Consider the following 25030-nt stretch of genomic DNA (forward strand, 5'->3'; position numbering starts at 1 on the left):
GGTGACACGAGTCATTTAAACTGACTAATGGTCTCGACGTGACTTATTTTGGGGGGGGTAGACGGAGGAGAACAAGCTTCTGCTCTGAATTACAAAGTTTCACTCTGCAATTTAAAATGTGGATGAGAAAAATATGTGCTTTTCTTACCATGAAGAGCTCAAATTCATCTTCATTGCGGGCTATCATCTGGTTGAGGGTTTCGTCGTCGGGTATCTCGTCTTCTTCCTGGAGTAACATTCGGAAAAACATCAAACAGCAGAGTTTTTAACAGTTTCAGCAAAACAGTTCAAAAGTAATGGCTCACGAACGGCTTACAGATTTCATCAAATACGAATTAAAAAGCTGAGATTGCATTACAAAAACATGCAATATTAAAAGTGAAGGTTGGCTGATCATATCTAAAGAGCTGTCTCTGCAATAACTCAATCAAAAGCTGCATGCATAATTTAACTCCAGGGAGAAAAATCCATTCAGGGCTTCATACATTTTTTATATGAACATATCTGATCAAGCACAAACAGCTCGTCTTCCTCCTAAAATTAACAATAGATCTTAATAAACTGAACACAAGCGACGGACTCGCACCGCACCTCATTCTGCTCCTCAGTCTCCAGAATGGCCTGCAGGAAGGCGTGGCGCTCGTGGCCCGAGGACTTCTGGTCGAACATGCCCGCCTGGATGACCTTCTGATCCACGTTGAGTTTGTATTTGGCGGCTGCCAAGATCTTCTCCTCCACGCTGTTGACGGTGCAGAGACGGAGCACACGCACCTCGTTCTGCTGACCGATGCGGTGAGCCCGGTCCTGAGCCTGCAGGTCCTGGAGTCAGCAAAAAGGAAACGAGAGAGATCATTTCAGTTGCCTTAAAGTAAAAGAGGAAACACAAAACAACAAGACTGACACACTTTGCAGGTTCTAATAATAAAATCTAGTGGTGGACGTACCTGGTGGGGGTTCCAGTCACTGTCAAAGATGACGACCGTGTCTGCAGCCTGCAGGTTGAGGCCGAGGCCGCCGGCTCTGGTGCTGAGCAGGAAGATGAAGTACTGCGATCCCTCCTCATTAAACTTCTTCAGCAGCATTGCTCGGTCGTCAGCCTTGGTGGATCCTGAAACACCAAAGTCACTTAAAACAGATTTTCTAAATGTTTCCTCGCCCGAATGTTATTGTTCACGTTGTTTTTCGGCCATTTTACATTTACTAATTTACTACTAGTAGGAGAAAAAAACTCTTAAACTAACGTTGGAGACAGGTGTGTCATTTGAATTGTGTGTTTCATACAAATAACCACGACAGATGACGACAACATTGAGAGTCGACACCGACTTCAGAGCGGCTGAAATGATTATTGTTTTCCCGCTTTATTAAGCTGTAACCACCTGTAGGTTTGATGAGGATAGAATTCTTCAACACAACAAGAGGTGCGAGCTTACCGTCGAGACGTAGGTATTGAAAGTTGCGGTAGCCGAAGTAGTCCTCCATGATTGTCATGAGAGTGGTCATCTGGCAGAACAGCAGGACTCTGTGGTTGGTGGCCTGCAGCTTCGGCAGGATGCGATCCAGGAGCTCAAACTTCCCCGAGGCTCGATACAGGTCCAGTCTGGGTGGAGGTAATGCAGCAAAAGATGTGACGTAGATCACCATTACCTCTATATTCATTATTAAACTCTGTGAGGCTTCACTGTGGCTCAGCATGCTAGCGAGTACTTTAAGTATATTTTGATGTTTGAGTAATACTTGAATGCGGGGCTTTTACTTGTAACAGAGTACTTCTACACCGTGGTATTTCTTCTTCTATTGAAGTAAAAGATGTGAGTAACTCCTCTGTGTGCTGCTGCCTGTAATTAAATCAAATAGTGATCCATATCTTACACTGCACTTTAGTGTTACTCCGGTCTTATCCTGTTTCAGGTTGTTCTCATTTGCTATTTGAACGTCAGCATATTTGAACGTCAGCAGATATTTATGTTGATTAATGCATTTATCCGCAACGAGATCCTGTGGGCACCTGTCAGTAAAGGCTGGTTACAAACACATTACATGCTAAAACATTGTAATCATATGAAATATTTCTTCATAAGGGAAGTAATTGTTGAAAATGACTGCACAATAATAAACACTTACAAATGTACTTTGCCAGTGTTTTATAAACAAATTCGTAGACGTGATACTAAATAGTATATATACACATAACAGTGCATAATACGTCTTCAAAGGCAGGATTCTGTCACCTCCAACGGGTGATAGAAACACACTAAAATGAGGTGTGTGATGGGGCTGTTTATCGTTGTCAGACTTACCCACTGATGACGCCGTTTGGAAAGCCCAAGTGCTCAGCAAAAGACTCCTACGACAGAAAACATTCACTGGTTCAACACAGACATGCACAAGAGGAGAGCAGCGGCATATTTTCCCGTGTTCAGTCTCCAGAAGCTTTTCATCAGCCGGCACTCACCTCAATGTGCTGGAACATGTACGGATGGTTGCAGATCTTCTTCAGCTGCATGATGGTGTTCATCAGGGTCTTTGATCCTCCTTTGCCCTGCAGACGTTGAATGGCAGATGAAAACAACGATACTTGTCTTTATGTGACACAAACGCCTCTTAAAAATGTTGGAAACATCACACACAGGTTATTGTGTTGTGTTACCGGGCGGTATTTCTTGGCCAGATTACAGCGAATGTGCGTCGGCACGTTGCGTTCACATAAAACGGTGGTTGTGTCGATATTTATTGAGCGTTAAAAACACAACTGAGGAAACTGTACATATCAGTTCTCTGTTATCTCTACAGCTCGGTGAGTCACATCACGCCACTCACTGATCACACAAAGCAGAGACGTACAGTGAAGCCACGAGGGTCTCGTTGCGTTTACCTTCTTGTCTTTCTCCGAGCCGTCGGTGAGGAGGATGCCTCTCTGCATGTGGCGGTACAAAACCTTCTGTATGGCAGACATGTCGCACTTTACCACATACTCCACCTGTGGGAACGACGACAAAGAAGACGCGTAAGTGAGAGAGCCTCTCCAGGGGCGAGCTGAAAACAGGCTGTGTGCATTTCTACACAAATTGAGGGTTTTGAGACTTTCACAGTATTTAAATTGCACCCAGACTCGCTTTACAATGAAAACAAGACGTGTACATCTCAATTTCCACAATGTGGGACCTATAAAACATGTCGTCTTTAGTTCCCGGAGCTTCTCAAGATGCTCTCAGCCTCCTACGAGAGGATGGGAGTCTCTCATTAATCTATCATCCTCTTCTGTTTACATGCTTTCGGGACACTCGATCATCTTATCCTTAAGATGCTTCTGGGAATCAGCGACGGCCACATTGTTCTCATCCACTCAGTTCAGATGATGATCGTCTCTGCATCACTGTGATGGGACGACCCACTTACCATAAATGCTTTTATTGCAGTTAATTCGCTGCTTCGTTAAATAAATGCACACCAGGGCCACAGAGAATATTGGATCCTTAAGAGGAAAGATGCACATTAGTTGTCAGGCTTCAAGTTGCTCGCTCCAGCAGTTACGAGGCTGCGGCCTCTAATAACTGATGGAAGTAGTAAATTACGGATCATTTCAAGGGTGTCTGTGCAACCAAGGTTTCATTTAAAAGTGTGAACAACCTCTAAATAAGAATGAAAAAGGTTGTACGTGACCATGAGATAAGAGCCCTGTTTCTATAAAAAACACACACTCTGCAGAAGTTATTAACTCCACCACAGGAATTATTTTTAACTTAAAGAAACGTGCTCTGTTTTAATAATATTTGCCAATATTTACTTGGAATATACTAATGTAATGAAAACAGACGAGTCAGACGCTGTAGTGTAGTGAGACGCAGAAAATATAACCGCGCGACATCAAAATCAAGGCAGACGTCTCACCTTCTCTGGCAGCTGAGACTCCACCTCCTTCTTCAGTCTGCGCAGCAGGAAGGGGCGGAGCACCTTATGCAAACGCCGGATAATCAGGATGGTCTCCTCCTCATTTAGGTCGACCTAAACAAGCCAGAGAGCATGTGTGAGACAACGCGTCGCTAAGTGTTGCGCTATGCATGCTGGTCAGCAGGATGAAGCACCGCAGCAGCTCACTCTGACCGGATGATGCGTCCTTAAAACTGCAGTGCAAGCTGATACAACAACACAGAGGGAATGTTTTTTCCCTGTATTTGCATTCAAGACTGCTGCACTAGTAACCATCCACTTCTACCAAAAAGTAGCCGACAAGTTGATTGATTGCAGGAGACATATCCTATTTTTTTCACCCAATAAAAATTATGAATTCTCGTCACAAAAGTCTCCCATCTCGGCTCTGCAGAAACTTTTATAACTTTAATAAAACCACGATTAGTCCACGACGCTGCCCAGTATCGGTGGTTTTACGAGTCATTTTTTAAAACTCACGCTCGCGTAAAACACGGACGGATCTGAGGTAAGCTTTTATCAGTTTTCATAAGATATACACGATAGTTTTAGTTTTAGTTTAGCATCTCAAAAACATTCACAAAGTTATATGTGGACTTTATGCTCTCTCTCTGGGAGGTTCTTGGGGGTCAGAAGACATTTTTTAACAACTGCAGGTTTCTTATGGGGTGAAAAATGTCGATTCTTTTTTTGATTTTCAACTGAGACACACACAACAGATTTGGTCTCCTCTGCTAATAAATCAAATTAAACAACCGTAGGAGATAAAGTCATTGGTTAAAGCCTCGGATGCTGTGATTCTGCTCCTGAAGGTAAACGGCACACATACAGAATAGAATGAAGAGCATTTGATCTCCTGTGTGTGTGTGTTTCAGCAAACTTAAAGGCAGACTTGAGAATCCTCCTGCTACGTACCCTCTCTCCCGTCATGGCGAACGGGGCGTTGAACCACTGCTCGAAGGTGTTGCAGCTCTTGAAGATGGTGGGCAGCAGGAAGTTGAGCAGCGCCCACAGCTCGGGCAGCTTGTTCTGCAGCGGCGTGCCGGTGAGGAGGAGGCGGCGCGGAGCCACGTAGTGGGTGTTCAACACCTGGGTCAGCTTACAGTGGTGGTTCTTCATGCGGTGGCCCTCGTCCACGATCATGTACTTCCAACGGATCTGTATGTGGAGGGAGACTTATTGGACCCGCCGCTTCCACACGAGCAACAACACGAACATGCCTTAATTTGCATTCAGAATATTTATGATCGCAAAGGAGCTGAAGAGCGACTGCAGAGAAGAAAAGTTTGACTTCCTACTCTGACTCCCACTCAGGGCAAACAACACTGCTGCATACAGATTCCCTCTCTCATTTCATACGCTCATACACGTAAACCTTCTTCTTAATTAATATCTTAATAAAAGAAAAAGCATTCTGCTCACTCAGAGACGTACTGTCGTGAAATCTGACACAAAACACTAGAGACCATCTAGCGATGGGATCACATCAACCGCGATGCCAAATCTTAAGGCACAAAAGGGGCTTAAAGTGTCGGTGGCGATGCTATTGTGGAGACAAAATCTGTCCATACAGACAGACAGAAATATAACATATAACGCCTCTGTGGTAGCTCCCGCTGCAGTAGGTGTCTCCAGGGCCACATTTAACAAGGTGCCATGTCTGGGAGAAGAAATATAGTTGTGTATAGGGCTACAAAACAAGTGCTGAAATGAAGGAATGAAAAGCTCCCACCGGTGGAGAGTCTGACAAACTGCTAAATGTCTAAGTGTGAGATGAAGCCAGCTCCTTGAAGTGTTTCCCATCTGAAGCAAAAATATATTTGAGTGATCTCTTTTCATGACACTTTCCAGCCAGCATCAGAATGAGTGTGCGTGTACCGGCACACAAACACACACTACACCGAGACCAAGATAAATGATTTCCCCGATCTGGTGCGGATGTTAAAAGTAGTCCGACTGTGTGTGTACAAATACACACTTTGTGCAGTCAGTAATAAAGCTTACATCCTTGAAACTATGACATATACACTGTTAATAAGTTCAATGTCTGTATTAGACATTAAACTGATAGTTGCATTGTAAGAGAGCACAGCAAACAGCAGACTTCTTTCTATTCTGAAAGATGCTCTGAAGCTGGTTGAGTTCCTTTATTACGAGCAGGATCGACTGCAGCGCACCGGGCTCAGGTCTCCTCCAAACGTCGATAAATCAAAGCAGAAATATATGGGACACTGTGTATATATGTGTGTGTGTGTGTGTGTATATGAAGTGTACAAAACGGCAGTTGAGTGCATGCCCGAGGAGTGGATTCTGCAAAGACGACAAAGCTTTGATCTCCCTCACCTTGGCCAGGATGTGCTTGTCCTTGATGATGTACTCGTAGGTGGTCAGCAAGACGTTGAACTTCCCGCTGCGGAGTTGAGGCACGAGCCCACGGCGCAGCACGGGGGTGCCCTTCCATCGGGGAGACACGAAGAAAAGAAGAAAACTTTCTGTCGTAAGTCGGTCAAAAGCAAACAGGGGAGTGACAGAAAAGATACATAAAACAAGATTCTTACTTTGTAAGAAATTTTGACCACAGAGGGCGACCACTTGTCAAGTTCATAGACCCAGTTAGACAAAGTCCTGGAAGAAAAAACACACATGTAAGAAAGCGGTCTCAATTTAGAACAATTCTAGACCAACTCCTCGCTTCTGAAAGACGTTGTATAAAGCCAGAAGTTGAACCTGAACCCCGCTTTGCTGTATTCTGCTGCATTTTACCGTCAATCTCGCTCTGGAGCTCAACAGACTCTGCCTCTCTGTGACTCATTAGCTTAAATTTCCCACAGAACTGTGCGTTTAAAGCTTTGCTCCACATGAGCTCACTCTGCATGTTCAAGAGAACATTTGACATTGAAAGTCGAGCCTCTGCTGTGCTCAGTTTGACTACAAAAGGAAGAACACACCCGTTGTTCACTCTAATCCTTTAACGCCCGCAGTGGTAAGCTACCGTGAAAAAAAAAATGAAATACTAATTCGGTAAAATGTGGAGAGGGTTGTGTTTGAAGAGTTTGAAGGGATTAATAGTCAGAAAACAGCGAGACATCTGATTTAATGTGGGCTTATTTGTTGCAATTTATTTCAGCTGGAAGGTTTTGCTCCTTCCACACTGGCCTGAATAGAAGATGAGATTTTAATAAAGTGGATTCGCAGCATCAGGTATTCTAGGAGTTCTAATGTAACAAAGTCTCCTACACAATGTTGCATTGTGGGTTGTTTGTAGCCCCAATGTTGCTCGGCTAGCACGTTGCTTCAGGTACATTTAATCCCGTGTCTTTTGGACTCAACCGGCACTAAAAGGGTGAAGGAAGCAACGTTCAATCTGCTGTTTGATAGAGAGAGAGTAACTCTGACTCATCACTCCCCGCAGGCAGACGAGTGTTGAGCAAACACTCCCGACTCCCCTCTTCTCCATTACAGCGCTATCCTGTGATTTAGATTGGTAGTGTCGGTGTATTTCAATCTCAAAGAGAACAATTTCTAAAACGGTGTATATATACATATATGTGTGTATTTCAGGGAGCCGCGATGGATGCAAGCTGAGGAGTACTGACGAGAGAGGGACAATGATGAGGAAGGGCCCGTTGATCCTCTTGTTCTCCATCAGGTAGGTGATGAGGGCGATGGTTTGGATGGTTTTGCCGAGGCCCATTTCATCAGCCAGGATGCCGTTCAGGTTGTTGTTGTACAAAGACACCATCCACTCCAGCCCCTGGACCTAAATAACACAAGAGAGACGAAGGCATGCCGAAAACATGTGTCACTTTGCTTCTCCTCCAGCACATAAGAGACAAGCACACGATAGAAATCAAAAACACGGAGCGCTTTGGGAAGCGTTTGAGGAAATGATCACGGGAAGTGACCGCATGTCTAATTGTCAAAGAGGCTAAATGCTGTGTAACAAATATATAGCTTGTTCAAAAGGGCAGGCATGACAATCTGAATCCTAAATGGGAACTAAGCTGAGTAACCAGAACATACATGTTGCATGTCACGTCCTGCTCTTTCTTTCTAAATGTCTTCTGACACTTTCAGCTGTGACTAAAGAGCAAAACTGCTGGAAAGTAGGGTCGCAACTGATGATTGTTTGTGTTATGGATTATGATTACTTTCCGGATTCGTCGTCAGAAAATAATGAAAAATGTTCGACTGCCATTTTCCAAAGCCAAAGGAGACGTTTTCAACCAGTCTGTTTATTTGATATTTAATCTACCGTCCAATCCCCACAGCTAAAGAAGCTAAACCCGGGGAGTATCTGGCCTCTCTCTTTGAAAAATCACATTATAAATGATCAAAATATGAAAAATTGCTCTCATAGAAAATTATCAGAAAGTGGATTTCTAAATGTTTTTCTTCCGCCCGTCTACATGCAATTGGAAAAACTGATGATCTGTCCTGAGTTACTTATTAGTTTAGGACTTTAAAATCCCCAAAACTACTCTGAGCTATCTCTCCAACCAAATCACACACATTTGGGCGAATCTTCTTTTGATAAATAATATAACATGTTTTCACTTCTACCCACTGAGGTTCCACCGTGTCTGTAGCTGCTCTCGTGTATCTAAAGGAGCTGATTTCATGCCCTTCATAGGAATGTGCTTTGATCTCATTGCAACTTTGCAGAAATAAGGCCGGTAGAGAGTATAATTGACAGGAAATAAGTGAAATTGTCCGACATAAATGTGAAGCTTCTGTAAATGAATGGAGGTTTGTTACAGAGTTCGCTGTTGGCAAAGCAAACAATTGATCCAATTATTGTACAGCTCCAGTTTCCCCCCCAAGGAGCTGCCACAACATCTCATTTACAGCCCAGCACACCATAAATCAGAGGAGTGCTCGGACTGCAACCTGACTGCGAGAAAAGAATGTTCGCAGCATCCAATTACCAGTTCCTGTATCTCCTGTAACACACCATCCTTCACTCCCCCTCGCTACAGTAGAGACGGGATTAAAGTAGGGAAACAAAATCTTCTCTCACCATCGGGTCATTTAAAATCTCCGAGATCTATCACGGCGGAGCATCCGATAAATGAACACTCTGTATGAAATAACCAGTCTGTGAGTGAAAGTACTGAGGATTCTCTCATTAGATTAAGAACTTTTGTGCAAAAAAGAATCTGATTTTCTGAGACGGTTCAGTTAGTGAGTGCTTGTTATTATCATTTAGGTGCATCGCGATGACTCACTGTATGGTTTCATCACGATTAATAATTCATCCTCTTGACAGACTCTGTGAAACAATGTGGTGGCGTTGTTACAACAGAAGCTCGTGTTTAAACGAGACGAAGGATCTGGAACTAGTTTGATGAGAACAATTCACCGCCTCAAGCTTCTAAAAGACTACAAGACATTTAAATGCGTCACCAGTGGCTCTGAAAGACAATCGAGAAAGATTAACATCTTAAATGTATCGTCTTAAAACAATAAAGACAGATTACACATGTCAAGAGTTAACCGGTCGCTGTAACTGTCCCTCCTGTCTGTGCTGAACGTGTTCAAATCCCGTTTTAATGTCGTTCCAATGTAACAGATGGTGGACAAAATCCACAGTCCTGGTTCAAAGTGAAAACTAATCAGAAAGCCTGCATTTAAAAATGCCAGACAGGAACTCATGAATAAAACTCACGTTTTCCGTCTGAACTCGTTTAAATAAACTTTAAAAACACAGAACTCAGATTTAGTCTCCCATCGTGTAAGTTTTGACTCTCTCAATGTATATCCTGACTTAGGGCTGAACGTTATGGCCTAAAATGTACATCACGGTATAATTTAAATAACGGCCGGTAACGCTGTATATCACGGTGTATTGATTCTTCCTAAAATGTGAATATAATGTTTCTGAGGGGGTAGAGCCACCCTGAAGTCAACGTAAACCCTCAAGAATTCTAACTACTATCTTTGTACTTTGTTATTGTCGTCTATTATAGTCAAAACAGGAAATACATGATTGTATTCATATTGAATTACTTGCTTTGGTTGAAAGAATATCTTAGTGGTTTTAGTAATGTATTATAGGTTGGTTGTAGCTAGTGTTACGAAGTTAAACAGGTCTTAACTGTTTCTCTAATGTCTGTTTTATATTACTGTAAAAACATCTCCGTCACACAACTGTGTGTATTAAAGTTTCTCACCCAAAAAAGTTCATTTATTTTACATTTACATTTGAATTCATCATGATAGTGTCATAATTGACCTTCGCCCATAGTCATTTTTACAGAGTAGAGCTTGAACGCACCATGAAATGCAACCTCCGATAACTTTGCCTGTTTTATTTTATATGTTTATATGTTCTTTGAGCGTGCAGCCTGAAGAGGTTCCAACTTACATTTCATTGTTCAAAACGACAAATAAAATCAACCTTGAAGATTTGAGACAACAAGGCTCCAACGTTGTTGTTTTTCATGTAGAGTGAAATAATAAGCTAAAATAAAAGTGTGTGTGTGTGTGTGTACCTGGTAATGTTTGAGAGAGCCATTGATCAGCAGAGACGACTGCTTCTCCACTCTCTCAATGACCGCGTGGGCCACGCCGTAGTACGACTGGATGCTGGTCTGTCCAGTGGGAACAATGTACTCGTCATCCACGTCCTGCTTGGTCGAACTGAATGTGTGTGAGACGTAAAAGAAGAAGAGACGTTTAAAAAAAAAACACTCTCACTCCGACTGAACTGTGCTCGTTAAGAGTTGATTGATCGCTTCGAGGCGTAGAACGGTCTGACGCCGGGGGCTCAGCTGGAGTTCAGCCACAGCTCAAAGCCGAACAGTGTTGTAAATTGTTTGAGTTGCATGTTTACTTTTATTGTGAAGAGGATGAAACAGGAAGTGCTTTTGCTGTGAAGAAGTAGCATGGTACGTGTGTTATTGATGCTCACAATGATGATGATATGAGTAGAAAAACCCGATATGTCGGGTGCAAGAGTGCGCTCCGTTTACTCTAACAGTTGTAATACTGCAGTTACAGAAGTAAACGTGTTCCGTTCAAACCAGACGTGTCTTGGTCGTCATTAGAAGCTCCACTTCACAACAAACAGAGCTTTATTTATTCATAATCTGTGTTGAGTGGGTCACTCGGATGAAAATCTGAAGGAAATTCTTTTATTTTGATTCAAGGTTAAAAAACATCTTTTTAACTTTGGATGTTTAATATATATTTTTAAACAATACCACAAAAACTAATCCAACAAAGAACACTAGACTTCCAGTAAGCTAAGAGTTGGACCTGAAACTAGCGGGAGAGTTGGAGGTAAATACATTACTCGATAATGTGCTTGGCAGCCGTCACGAACACTTCCACTCCGTTGGGATCGATTAGCTTCTCTTCCTCCGGTTCTGCCTTGGCCCCCTCCTCTTCCTCCTTCGAGGGCCACAGTTGATAAACACATGAATGAGATAAAAACAGCAGCACAGACAGACCAGAGAAGTGGCTCTGCATTACCAATGTGCATACAGCTACAGCCCCCTGCTGGAGTGTGTTTACTGTCTGTGTTCGGTCTTTAGTGCAGGCCGATCTAAACATCCTCCCTCAGAGGGAGTTCATGAAGGACAACGTCACTGACCTCCTCCTCCTCGAACTCGGAGCTGCTCTCCTCGCTGTCCGACCGCGGGGCGACTTCGTACCTGGTTTGTAAAGGAGGGAAACAGGAAGTACAGTTACTACAACTCTTCTCCGTCAGTCACACATACAAACAATGAACACCTTCAGCAGAATTAAAAAGCAGCGGCTCCCAAAATGACTTTATTTAGGATGCTGAATCCTCAATCCACCGTAAGAGGCTGGACCTCCTTTAAAAGCACAAAGCCTCGTGATTCTGACCTTTTTAAAGATCACAGTACGCCTGTCACTAACTGCACCTCTGTATAAATAGCATCCAATATCTGGAACACAACAACAAAAATACTTCAGAGAGAAGCGTGCACAAGGGTCTACAATATGTTTTTAAAAGGACACATCTAAGATGTCAAACTGGAAATCGAGACCGAAGACAATGAGATTAAGGAAACGCACACAAGTGCGAACGTTAGTTAATGTAACGAGTATCACAGTTACACAACGTTTAACCACGACGAGCTCCACATCCACTGAACCAGCTCGACAATGAGGAAAATCTAGAACGAATAGCTGTCGGACGCTGGTCGGAGCTGTTCCGATTGCTACGCTGTGATTGGCCAGTCTGTGTTCAAGGGGCGGGATTTAGCCACGGTTCAATTAGTTATTCAAAAAAAGTAAAATAGAAGTAAAATATAAATAAGCTTCTGGTCGCTGTTATGTGCGAACAGCGCAAGTGAAACAACAGTGAAAGAAAGTGCACCACCTGCAGAAACTCATGATATCAACTTATAAATACTTTCCAAACTACATAAACAAGACTTTGACTATGTTTGGATGTTCCTAAGCAGTAATGTGCCTCCCCCTCCTCCTCCTCCTCCTCCTCCTCCTCCTCCTCCTCACCCGGGGTTCATCTCCAGCCAGGCCTCCAGCTGGCTGGATTTGGGAGCGTCGGTCCCCTGCAAGACTTTCCCCGTCTCCGTCTGAATCACTTTGACGGGCAGCTCGCTCATTTGGCTGCTCTCATCAATGGGCTGCACGACAAACAAACAAAAAGGAGAAAACGTGTAGGTAGATCTATCTATTTATCTTGACATGAGAACAATGAGCGACAGTATCTGAATTCATTCTTACAGCCGCAGCTCCTCATGTTGCCGTTGTTAATGCTGTGTATAATAAAACGGCCTATCGACATTATTAGCGATCAGATCGGCCATCTATAACTGAGTAAACGTTTGCTGATTGTGGTTCTCCCTGACGATAATAAGAAACTGAACTGTTTTAGAAAGTGATCATCATCTTTTCTCAATCTGAGTCACTTGTAATATTGCCTGAACCTAGTAGATATAAAGCACACTTCACCTGACTATGGCATCAGTATGACAATAAAAGTAAACTATCTGGACAACTGTCTCTATTTCTGTCTGTGTTCCAATTCAGATCAACATGACTTGAAGTTCTGTTCTTGCTTCACTGATTCATTGCTTTAAATGGTACTCGGAGGGATATCAAACCCATCATCTTCATTCAAATCCAGCATTTGAGACTTCAACAGCCCCCTTCAGAGGTAAACAACTTTAATGGATGTCTCTTCCAAAATTGGCCATTAAGGGCTTAGCGTATCCATTTCTGAGGCAAAGGAGGACGAACACAATTAAGAGCTGAGCGAAGCTGCGAGCATTCACACATCAGAATTCAAATTCTCTGTTTGTTTCATTATCTAAGAGGTGCTGTGGTTGCAGTATCATCGAGGGTAGAATCTCATGAATATCATAACAAGATTTGAATGATAGTTAAATATCCTCAAATAAACAAAGGACAATATTAAAGCCTGAGATTCGATGTGTAAAACAGATAGGATCATGAAATACTACACATATAAAAGCCGTGAGAAAACAGTAATGTCTGGACAGCTAAACAATACAACAAAAAGGAATAAAAACCAACAGGAAGCTCTGAGACTCACCTCTCCATCGGGTCCAATGCCGCTGGTGCCTTCACCATCTCCATCCACCTTCTACACATCAAACACATGAACACATTCAGCTGACGTATCGTCACAAACGCTATTCTATAACAGCAGGGTGTGTTTAGAGTACAGGTAACAGCAGCATTACGTCATTCCTCAATGATGGCGGCTCTATCATGGGATAGTTTCCTCCACTGAAGAGCAAGGAGGAGCTCTCCATCAGGACTATCACGGGTCATGTGGGGTACTTTGTTGTGTTTTTAGGGGATCATCACCACACATACAGTCTATGGGTGTCACACAGGATGTGGCTAAACAAAGAGCCTCTTCAAACGGCTAACGTCAGTGTCAGGGATCTCAGAGCGGGCGTCGTGCACGTGTTCGTTCCAGTCAAAGACGACACCGGCGGAGTTCTCCGATTCGTTCCGCCTCTCCCACAGACGGCGTGAAATTACGTGCCGAGTAGCGCGTGCTCTCAGCCCGCCGTGTCTCCGAGCTCGAGACCATTTTCAATGCTTGAAAAAAACGCAGAGGAGGTAATGTGATTGTAAATTAAATAACGACCCATGAGATTAGGGGGATTACGGGTGATAATTCATCTCACAGTTAAATCGCGGGCGGTGCTCGGAGGGGGAAGATTGGATTTGCTTCATGTAACGACGAACACTCGGCAAAACTGAAAAAGAACAAGAGCAGCACCGAGCTGTTTTCACCCCAAAGACGTTTACTGCTAAATTGAAACTATTTTAAAAGTTTTACGTTGAGTGCCACACACAACGGTTTTGCTCCTTTCATGTTTTTTGACAGTAGATGGTAAAAACCTTGGAGCTACATCCTGTGAATAATCACCACCTGAACCACTTCTCATCCTACCTTCTTTTTCTTCTTCTTCTTCTTCTTCTTATCCTTGGCAGCCTGTGCAGCTTTGTGTTCGTACACCAGGGTGGTGAGGTTGGCCACGTATTCGTCCGTCTGCTGCAGCAAGTAGGCCAGACGCTTGTCTTTCTTCTGGTCGATGAGTTTTCGGTAGCCTTCCTCATCCTCTGCCTGAGAGAGGGGAAGATCGTGGTGAGATGGGAATCGATGGAGCCGTATTAAATGCATCAGTTATCAGCAAGACACTTGTTAACATGAAATACTGTTTCCGAGTCAGTGTCGTGAACGAACGGCCTCTACTTACTACCACGCTGGCAGCTGCCTCGGCTCATTAGCTCTGACTGTGAGTCCGGAACGCCGTCTATCACTCTCACTCGTTGTATTTATCAGGTCAAATTCATAGGAAAACGGGTGTAAAGCTGCAACAATTAAGCGATTTTTCGCCAACAATTTTGTCGATTTAAAAGTTTAAGTAAGAATAAAAATAAATCTCTGATTCTAGATTCTTAAATGTGAATATTTTCTGGTTTTCCATCTCTTTTGGAATGGATTGACAAAATAAGGAACAAGGACAGCTCATGTGGCTTATATGAGATGGACCAGTCCGTTTGTTGGGACTGATGAAGATGCTTTTGTACCGTACTGTGGATCTGGAATATATTCAGACAGTATTTATCAGGGTATGCTCTCTGTGTGTGTGAGATATTTACTCCTCAGAGGAGTGATGCACTTAGATTACCATGAGCCTCCTCATCCTCTCCTTCTCGATTCTCTCCGTCTCCTTCTTCTGTTCCCGCTCCGTGTTGGTGTGCCAGGTGGCGATGGCTCGGGTGAGCTTCAGCATTTTGCCGGACATCGAGCGGTGGTACTCTTTGAAGTCTTTAGCGTGCTGGAGGATGCTGTTGAGATATTCCTAAAAACAAAAACAAGTCACAGAAGTTGTTGAAGCCTAAATGTCTATTTTGACAACGTGGTAGAATTACCGCCTCGCTGTCTTGTTTTAATGTTTTCCTCTCTTCCTCATCTGGACTTTTTGCCGACCCAGCTCTTCTCTGAACTCACCTGGTGTTTCTGTCTGCGCTTCTTCTCCTGCTCCAGCTTCTGCTGCTTCTCCAGCTTCTCGGTCATGCGAGCCTCCCTCAGCGTCTGCCGCTTGCTGCGTCTGTACGCCTTCGAGTTGAGCGCCGTCTCCAGGGTGGTGTCTCGCCTCATGCACGCCACCACGTCCAGTCTCAGCTGCAGAAACGCACGGATTAGTTAAATCTGTACCGCCGAAAACCGTGCACGTTAAAAGGAAATTTAAATAATACATCAAACTGCCAAGAGGCAAAAACTAAATTTGATAAACCTGGAATTAAATTACTATTTTACATGATGTGCATTAAGTGATTTTGTAATATTACTTAGTTGTGTCTTTTTACTTCAAAATACACTAAAAAGCACATTTTTAAGAGTAATTTTAACTTCTAACCATTTCATTGCTTGTTAAATTGCTTAATTGTCTATTGTGATATATTTCATAAAGATTAAACTCCAGGTTAGTAGAACTAACGCCTGTGGTGTGGATTCAATGTCAGGGGTCAATGAGGAAACCAGCAGTGTTTCTAGCAGTGAGGTATTCTGGGTAAATCAACACTCTGTGCTGTAACACTGACGATGAAACGAAGCCCCCGCTGCGTACCTGCCGCTGGAAGTTGAGCAGACGCAGTGCCTTGAGCTCCACCGTGGCTTTACTCCTCAGGTCAGGGGGCAGCGAGCCCGGCAAACTCTCCAGCTCCTGGATTCGATGTGCAATCCGAGCCTGCAGCCTGAGGAGCATCAACGACGGCGGTAAATCAAACTGTAACAACCGCTCCGGTAGGGCCGAGCGATAAAAAGCTAACTTTTCGGACTGCGGCGTCTCAACCTCCGCTGGACGGACGGCAGACCTGCCTCATCGCTCCGAGACGCAGCAGGAAGGTTAACACACGTGTGCAAAGATGTCAAACACAACAGCCTTTAAAAGAGATTCATAAAAGTGTTCTGTACGGAGTTAAGTGAGCCGGACTTTGTGACTACAAAGCGGAGAGAGATTATCTCCTTCACTATCTCCCTACTGTCAGAGATAGAAAGCAATTAATATTACAGCGATATCAGTGAGTCGTGTTGTTTATGCAACGGACACGAGGGGCTCCAACACATTATTAAAGTTCACAGGTGACACAAGGTCAGACATGTTCGTCTCTCTGGATCTGACTGGATAGACGTAACATTTCAAGTCTGAATTAACACAATTTAAAGGACAGGATACAGAACTTAAATGGAACTTAAAGTAGCTGTTCATTGTACATGGACATGCAGTCCTGTGTGACGACAGCAGAGTTAAATGACAATGTGATGAATACATAAATACCTGTACTCTCTCTCCTGCAGGATCCCCACCGGGTCCAGGCCCTGGGGCTTCTGGATTGGCGTGACGCGGTTCTGTTTCTGCAGCTGGAGCATGGGGGACACCTGCTGCCCGGGAGGCTGGGGGGTCACCGGGCCGCCCGGCATGGGGGGCCCGGCCGGCAGAGCCGAGGCCTGAGGAGGAGCGGGGGAGGGGCGTCCGCTGGGTACCGGGGTGAGGTGCTTCTGAGCGATGGCTTGAGTTTCACCAACCGGACCTGGAGACCAAAGACTTAGTCCGTGAGCGGGTCACAGTCGGGCAGGTTCATACATCATGAAAATCACTAAATAATCACAAGTAGTTATTTTGACACCAATGTTTTATGCATTCATCGCCTGTTTTAGTGACGTTTTTCTTTAATAGTAACTACTTTAACCAGCCGGGTTCTCCTCAGTTCAGTGAAACAACAACGTTCCTCTTTCAGACACCTACATGTAACATTACTGACCTTTCCCCTCCCAGGCCCAGTCTCTCCTCTCTCTCTCTCTCTCTTTAATCTAGACGTAGATCTCTTTGTTTGGTTCCTCCCCTCACCTGGGACCAATTTGCCGTGAGAGTACCTTCTAGGAGCTGTTGCTCTTTGTAAAAACAGTATTTATTCAGATTTAAATTGGCCTCAGTGAGAGATGAGATTTTGTATTGCTTTGTTTTTGACTATTACTTCAGATTCTCTTCTGTTAAAAACAGAAAACAGATCTTCCTTAAACCACCAGACAGAGAATGCATTCACTGCGTGTATTGCGTGTATTATTGTTCCCATATTGTCCAACCCTAACTTCCACGTCTTAATCATTAAGACATGATCCGTTCGTTAAAGTTCCCATGAAACAGTGAGCCGTGTTCATTGATTTTGTCTATTTACGGGTTTCCTGTTGACACAGTTATCTAGAGAGAGAGACTTGTTCTGGATATGAATTGCTGTTAACAGAAGCCAAAGTTGCTGAAGATGCTTTTCATGACATGGAAAACTTTGAGCGCGTGTATGTGTATAGGTACCACTTGTGTGTGAGCTGCAGAGACCTGGAAAAGCCTGTTCTTCTGCCAGTGTGTGTGTGTGTGTGTGTGTGTGTGTGTGTGTGTGTGTGAGAACACTGTGGCGGTTTATTCAGAGAGCTACAGACAACTGGGACGGTTCTCAATGAATGCAATATTTAAGAGGTGGATTAATGCTTCAATTTGAATGACGGCTATGATCTTTCCACCTGAGAACCCTGGGCCTGAAGCCTAATGTTTAAAAGAAATATTTATAAAAAGAAAGAAAGAAAAACATACTTCAAAAGCTTGGAAGTCAAAGAAAACAAACTTTAGAAAGCTGCATCAATGACAAAGAACTGGAGAATGTTTTGACTTTTTATAATTCATTCTACTGGTGATAAACTTCACCACATCATTTAGTCATCCCAACATTTTGCCCAACTTTAAACAGAATTAACAGTATTATTTGCTCTCCAGAGCCCAGGTAGGCTTTGAGTCATGTTCATCAACAGCACCGCTGACTCTTTGCTGGCTTTGAGAGAAAACCAGAAATAAAGATATTCAAATTGTTTCCCTCTGTCACGCTGTACTTTCATTCAACCCCGGCTTGCCTCATCTCTCCACACACCATCCCCGACGGCTTCACAAGGATTCACGTTCACCTCCTTTCAAAGAGAATCTGATGTAAGACTACACATCAAACACAGCCTTGAACCTTTCACTCAGACATCGGATTGTAAATGTGTGGAGTGAAAAGCTGGATTATGAATCAAAAGGTAAAGCGGCTCGGCGTGGCTTCGGCCGACACACTTTACTCTTCACTAATTCAGGACGTACTTACCGTCAGACCAAGGCTTGGGTCCTGCGCTCTGATTGTGTCCTTGCATGGTTGGGGTGGGGCAGGGACTTGACTGGGGACCACCCAAAGGTGCCATTGGCATACCTTCCAACACAATAACAATTCATATTTTAAGAACTTCACACATAATGTGAGCCGGTGATGGGACGGTAGCTACAGTTTGACAAGAGTGATTTGGTTTTCTTGTTTGTTTCTTGGAGGAAATGCTTCACATTCACAGTTTCATGCTTCTCGTGTTGTTTTTCTCTGTTCAGGTTTTGGACTGTTGGCCGGACAAAAACCAGTAAACTTGGACTTTAAGAAATTATGATGGGCCTTTTATCAATTTTCTGACTATTTAAAGACTTCGCATTTATTCAATTAAGTGTTATAATAGCAGATTAATCTATGATGAAAATAGCTTATATGTGTTGCTGCTGCGAGCTCGTCTTACTGCATAGAGATGCCTTTCATAATGGTCAGAATGCTTCATTTCATTTCATCATAAATGTCATATATATATATATTTCTTTCAGATGGTAAAAGGTAAGGTGAGACATGGGTGCTCATTTGTACAAAAAACAATAGAAAAATCCACAATTAAAAGATGTTACTCTCTTCATTCATTATTTCAGAATAAAAGCCTTGTCTTGACAAATGAAGGTTCTTTGTCTAAAGAAAGACACTCGAGGGCGTTTATCTTTGAACAGTGACCGGATGTCTTTAGTTAATTATAGTTACACTATGTATGAACCACTTTGATATGTTCCACAGATAGACATTGAAACTGAAGTAATGTTGCTGGTACGATGTCAATAAACTTTGAAAAGATCACTTCCACTGTCTATCTTTTCAGTGAATCAGCGGAGCCGCGCTGCTCACTCAGGCCGTGTGTCCCGGCCGTAAATGGTCTTTAGTTGATGCTCCGTATACACAACAATCTGAATATCCAGTACCTTTGCATATGACCATTTTTAAGCCCCCTCCCCCCCCAAAAAAACCAAATATTTCGTGATTACCTGACTCTGACACCTTTAAGATCATTTCCCACAAAAAGCCTCCAAATTGATGGAGTTTTGATGCGTCAGACAACCACTGCATTAACAAGCACTTATGTAACGATAAATATGTAATCATACTATACGACCACATACTTTCCATCATACCAGTGGTTTACTGCACTTATTGGCTGATAAGGTTTCTTAATATTGCCGAGAACAAACAGACATTCATAGAAATGAGGTAGAAATCCCAACTATGTTGACACCAAAATTTGTGATTCTTTCCATGAAAAGCATCTCTGACACCAGAAAATCACTTGAATTTATCAACATCTCAGTGTGCGAGCTGACACACTGTTCATGCCGGGCAGCGTCAACTGCCGGCTTACATTGCACGTGTGGAAGCTCTCAGGTCAAACTCTCGGCCCCACTGAGATATGAACCATCCACGTTTTTGCCTCACATTTCATGGAGGACGCGCTGATCTTATATTAAAGTGTCGTGTGTGTTCAGATTTAGTTGCATTAGATCACAACGTCACGCAACAAAACCAGTTCGTATCGGTGTCTTCTTACCTGGAGGCCTGTTGTAAGGGCTACCACTAGGTGCCTGCTGCTGCTGCTGCTGTTGCATTGTGGGTAGACTCCTCTTGCCCTGAACAGCCAGCTGGAGGTTATCAGGCAGCGGTTGCCCACGGCCAAGGATCTTGTAGGCCAGGATCTGAGCTCTGAGCTGCTGCAGCTGGACCGGACTGAAGGCAGAAGGTCCCCGCCCCTGCTGGCTCATGTTGGGCCCGGCTGACTGGGGATCCATGGGCATCATGGGGCCCGACTGGGAGGGAGGCATGTGGGGCGGTGTGGGCACCCCACCTCCTGACATGGGACTAGAAGCATGCTCATGGACACCCATGGGGGATGGATGGGGGGATATGTATCCTACAGTGGAGGCGAGGAGAGATTTTTTCAAATGATTTTAACAGAACCAAAATTCACATTAGTGCCGTTAAAGCGGTAGTTCCCAACCCGGTAAATAAATCGACGGTGTTGACAGATTATTAACAAGACAGAAAAACAACAAATTCATTTTTCTCTGACACAAAATGAGTTGAGAAACGTTTTTTTCTTGTTAACGCCTTGGTTATTTTTACTCTTTGAACCTATTAAAAAATATTTAACAGTATGAGGAATAATCACAATTTGGTTGTTATAATCTGGAGATCTAGGATTGTTTAAGGTGGACACAGGTCAAAGAAGAACCACTGCCTTAAAGTACTGATCAAGTTGCTGATGCTCCTGAGAAAAAGAAAGCTGCCTCAATACAAACTTCAATTAATAAAACAATCATAATTGATTTTGCCTGCTCAGAATGCTTAAGTAATAGGGTACCTTGGCTGTGCTGGTCCATCGGACTCTGAGGAGGCCCCATACCACTATGCAGAGACCTCATCCCCACACCTTTCATGTGGCCAAAGTGCATCGCATCCGCCATGGTCTTCTCATTCATCCCCTCCATCGTCTGAAAGTAGAAGAAGATTAAGATTCAGTCATTGTATACGACGCATTTTCACCCCGGACTGTAATCTCTAAAGCAACCTTGAAATCAAAATTGAAGACTGATGATTATCATCAAACCACATATTAAATCGTATTGTTTCCATTTAAGCCAAACGATGCAGCGGTTCAAGGGCAGAGGATGTCGTTCAGATCGTAAAGCCCTCGAAGGCAAATGTGTGGGATGTGATAGAGCCATTCAAATACAATTGAAAAGAAAATTTAATTGAAATGACTCACACTACCGCTTGCAAAGAGCAAAACCACGTTTCTTTCTATTCATTATAGGTCACATCTTTGACAAAAGTCGATCAGAAAGCCAAAGAGGTTTATGAACAACTAAGCCAAGCCAAGTAGATATATTTCTAAAGTGCCACTTGTCAAGACACTCAAGAGAAGACGACAAAACACACTGACGCTTGTAGCGTTCCACTTTGGATTTTTCTGTTTTGATTGTCTTTCTTTTGTTTTGGTGACAATGACAAGTATAGTCCAACCAATCATTTTTGTCATATTTCTCATAAACAGTAAGAACTACGCCTGTTGAAGACGTTACAGAGTTATAAAATAACTATAACATTGTCCTTGAGCAAGCGCACGGTTGGAAATTAGCACCAGTCAAATGCTGTAAAATATGTAAGTGGCAGCTGGATTTGCATGTTGATTGTTCATTTTAAACAATGAGCAGACATCAAGAGACACTTAACAGCACACTGTACCTTGTGCATAGGATACATGCCATCCTGAGAGTATTCACTCTGTCCCTGCATGCCATGAGGTGCGTTGGGTGTTCCAGGTCCAGGACTGGGTCCCATCATACTGTGAACGGAGCCCGGTGAGGGGTCCGGTCCAGGGCTAGGGCCCAAGATGGGCCCTGGGGATAGACCTGCCCCCGGAGAAGGGCCAGGATGTGACATTCCGCCGGATGTGTCTGAAGGGGTGGACATCTACTGGACAGCTGGGCGCATACCAGACAGCTTCAGAGGGGGGGGAGGAGGGAGAAGATTTCAAAGCCATGAAAACAATAAAAGGTCAATTACCACCATTAAATTCTTATGTCTTAAACTGTTGTATGAACTGTTTGCTCTTTAACTTTTTGAGTTACATTTCGTGTATGAAATATATTAAATAAAGTTTATTCTTATTAAAAACAGGAACTCTGTATCACACAGCTGCGTCACTGGACAGGATCACACTGTATCGCTCCTATTTCTGTAGCATGTATACGTACACACATATTTGAAGCACTATCAGGGGCGTAGGCGAGTTAAGACGAACCTAGTGCACATGCGTTAATAGTTATGAAGCGCACACATATATATACATTTTACCAACAATGTGTTTAATATTACAGTCGATTGAGTTGCCTTTATGCTTTTAATGGTTTCATGTGAAGCACTTTGAATTACCTTGTTGTTGAAATGTGCTGCTTTTAATGGTTTTAAAAGGACTGCACAATATATCGCCATTTCCTCCGGGACCGAGTTCGTGCAAGGCGTACACTATAAAACGCAGATCGGCAGAGATCTTTTCCAGACGTGGTTTGTGTGCGAGTAATTGCAGAATTGCGGCAGTGTATGGTTGATTGCGTGCAGCGTAATGTCTCAGGGAGACATCGATTATTGTTTCAATGTATGTTTTAAATCTCCTTTACTTTTGCCTTTATGCTTTTAATGGTTTCATGTGAAGCACTTTGAATTACCTTGTTGTTGAAATGTGCTATACAAATAAACTTGCCTTGCCGCGGCTGTTATATTGGGAAAGATGAGAAGCTGCCGTATATTGTATTGTCTCATCACATGATCAAACAGAGACTATTTATAGCTTGTATAGTTCATGTAGAATAGACATTGTTTTGTTATACATTGCTACTGACTTAACAAATAAAAGAAAACCATGATGGAGATGAGTTTGCCTTTTCTAAAGAATATAAAGCAATTGGCACCTTTGATCGAAACAATAGAGTTCTGCTTTAAGCACAGGCATAAATCAGGATTAATAACAATAACCTGTTTACTCTGTTTTGTAATATGTATTGTTGGTCTACCTTGCAGAGACAGTCCCTTCATTATCTGAATTGATAAACAATCTATGATAAATAACAAATCAATGCATTTTTAATCATTCTTGCATTTCTCTCCCTTCTCCACTGCCAATTAAGGCCCAAATCTCCAAAGAATATGTAAATCATAGCCAATGCAATATTTCGGCAGTGTGACTTGACACGATTGCAAAACAAAAAACACTTCCGAGCCTCATTATCATACGGGTAGAGGCCCTGAGTAACAACAGCAGCACGAGCCATTCCATTAAACATACTGCGTGCATTGGAGACAAAGAGCCGCATTGAGTATGTGAACTGCAAGCCTGGTAATGTAAACAAACACCTGTCTCATTGCACATCTGTCCATCCACTGTCTCTTTGTCACACTACAACCTGTCTGTCTATGAATTCCTGCTGTCAGACCTCAGAGCCATCGCTACTGCAGAGACAATGTGATCACCTGCAGATTATATTTGTTTAATCATAAGCATAACACAATGACTTATGTGTGCTATCGTACAGTGAGGTAGTCGGTACCGTAATTACAAGTAACAAGCAATGCTTTCACTTCATTTTCCAGCAAAAACAGGCATTATTTACAGCGTTAAAACAGATAAACAGGTAAATAAATATGATCAGCATTAACGTTAACAGTAAAATACGAAATAAATATCAAGGTACAGGTGGTATAAATAGGTTGACGTTCATCGTTGCTTTCTGACAATTCCCGTACAGTTACAGTAACGTTAGCTTGGTGTATTTATATTAACTCTGATTGTATCATGGCTTCCTCAAAAAACACTGGTGGCCATCACGGATATATACAAGGCAAAAAAAATCATGTTTCGATGAAAGTCAAGCTCCTGACACGACCGTGGCGATATTTTTAAGAGACCAAAATCGACTTTAATATTACATTTAGAAGCACACGAGGACGCCTAAGGTCGTCTGCGTCAGGGAACGTAGCTAACTAACGTTAGCAGGCGTTAGCTAGCATAGCTAGCCATGCTAGCTAGCTAGCCATGCTAGCTAGCTAGCTAGCTTCGAGTACCGAATCTCCATCTAGCGAACTGTCCTCGTTTCACAAAGTTTGGACATTTAGCTGAATGCTACAGTAGCTACGTGTGAGTTATGTATCACAGATTAAGCGCCGTTGGTCACTTTACCTTTCGGCTGAACTGTAACTGCACACAATTAGATGAAAATATTGTTTTGTTTCCTTCAAAATATGACTGCTGTCCCAAAAAGTTCACTCCCCCCTCGGTGTTGTTTTGCTGACATGTCAAGTTTTTGCTTCCGTCGCCATTGCTGATTTGTCAATTTCACCGGAAGTTCCATTCTATAGTCCACAGTGATTGGCTGGATTTCACGTCAATCATCGGATTTGTGCTTCCTGGGCGTGTCTCTGCCCTATAACCATCACTGTAACTTTCTGGTTGAGTGGCCATGACTACAAACAAGGCGATGCACAGTTGACTACAAACTTGGAGATCTTGTCAAGCATGAAGCAAATAATATAGTAATGTAATACATTGTGTCTTATACTGTTATAAGCACCAGTGCAAATGGGAAAGGTTTTTTCATATGTTTCAAGTGTTTGGACTTTTCAAATTTAAAGGCTCCTTGGGGAACTATGTAAAGGCTAAATGTTCTAAAACGCTCCTCTGAACGGTCCTTAAAGGGACCACAAGATGGCAGCAGTGACCAACAGTTGCCTCAATAAACTGGCCTCAGTAGCTCTGCTGTAACATCTGGCAGGTAATGAATTCCCACAGACTTCAGAGCTCTAAACAAACATGCAAAGTCCAGAGTGATGGACTGCTGGCGCTCAT

General features: G+C 43.1%; 1 protein-coding gene across 3 annotated transcripts in view; it reads right to left on the reverse strand.

Annotated features, from left to right (window-relative positions):
• Nucleotides 1–24470, reverse strand: part of smarca2 (SWI/SNF related BAF chromatin remodeling complex subunit ATPase 2) — a 31099-nt gene extending 6629 nt beyond the window's left edge. The window contains exons 1-27 of one of the 3 annotated variants that reach the window (XM_079270497.1): nt 24365–24470; nt 21874–22131; nt 20990–21119; nt 20180–20539; nt 18607–18708; nt 16755–17007; nt 16044–16170; nt 15425–15598; nt 15102–15275; nt 14360–14533; nt 13484–13531; nt 12421–12551; nt 11528–11588; nt 11228–11325; nt 10425–10572; nt 7527–7690; nt 6489–6555; nt 6274–6384; nt 4846–5088; nt 3892–4005; nt 2876–2980; nt 2456–2542; nt 2301–2347; nt 1434–1600; nt 945–1108; nt 592–819; nt 149–226 (exon numbers count right to left, since the gene is read on the reverse strand). In XM_079270497.1, the coding sequence (XP_079126623.1) occupies nt 149–226; nt 592–819; nt 945–1108; nt 1434–1600; nt 2301–2347; nt 2456–2542; nt 2876–2980; nt 3892–4005; nt 4846–5088; nt 6274–6384; nt 6489–6555; nt 7527–7690; nt 10425–10572; nt 11228–11325; nt 11528–11588; nt 12421–12551; nt 13484–13531; nt 14360–14533; nt 15102–15275; nt 15425–15598; nt 16044–16170; nt 16755–17007; nt 18607–18708; nt 20180–20539; nt 20990–21119; nt 21874–22101 (3783 nt within the window). In that variant the 5' untranslated portion in view covers nt 22102–22131; nt 24365–24470. Of the gene's footprint in view, nt 1–148; nt 227–591; nt 820–944; nt 1109–1433; nt 1601–2300; nt 2348–2455; nt 2543–2875; nt 2981–3891; nt 4006–4845; nt 5089–6273; nt 6385–6488; nt 6556–7526; nt 7691–10424; nt 10573–11227; nt 11326–11527; nt 11589–12420; nt 12552–13483; nt 13535–14359; nt 14534–15101; nt 15276–15424; nt 15599–16043; nt 16171–16754; nt 17008–18606; nt 18709–20179; nt 20540–20989; nt 21120–21873; nt 22132–24364 lie in introns of all 3 variants that reach the window. The other 2 variants (XM_079270496.1, XM_079270498.1) reach the window with 2 other exon arrangements.
• Nucleotides 24471–25030: the final 560 nt, after the last annotated feature.

The sequence above is a fragment of the Melanostigma gelatinosum genome (genome assembly GCF_949748355.1).
Source record: "Melanostigma gelatinosum genome assembly, chromosome: 6".
Lineage (NCBI taxonomy): Eukaryota > Metazoa > Chordata > Actinopteri > Perciformes > Zoarcidae > Melanostigma > Melanostigma gelatinosum.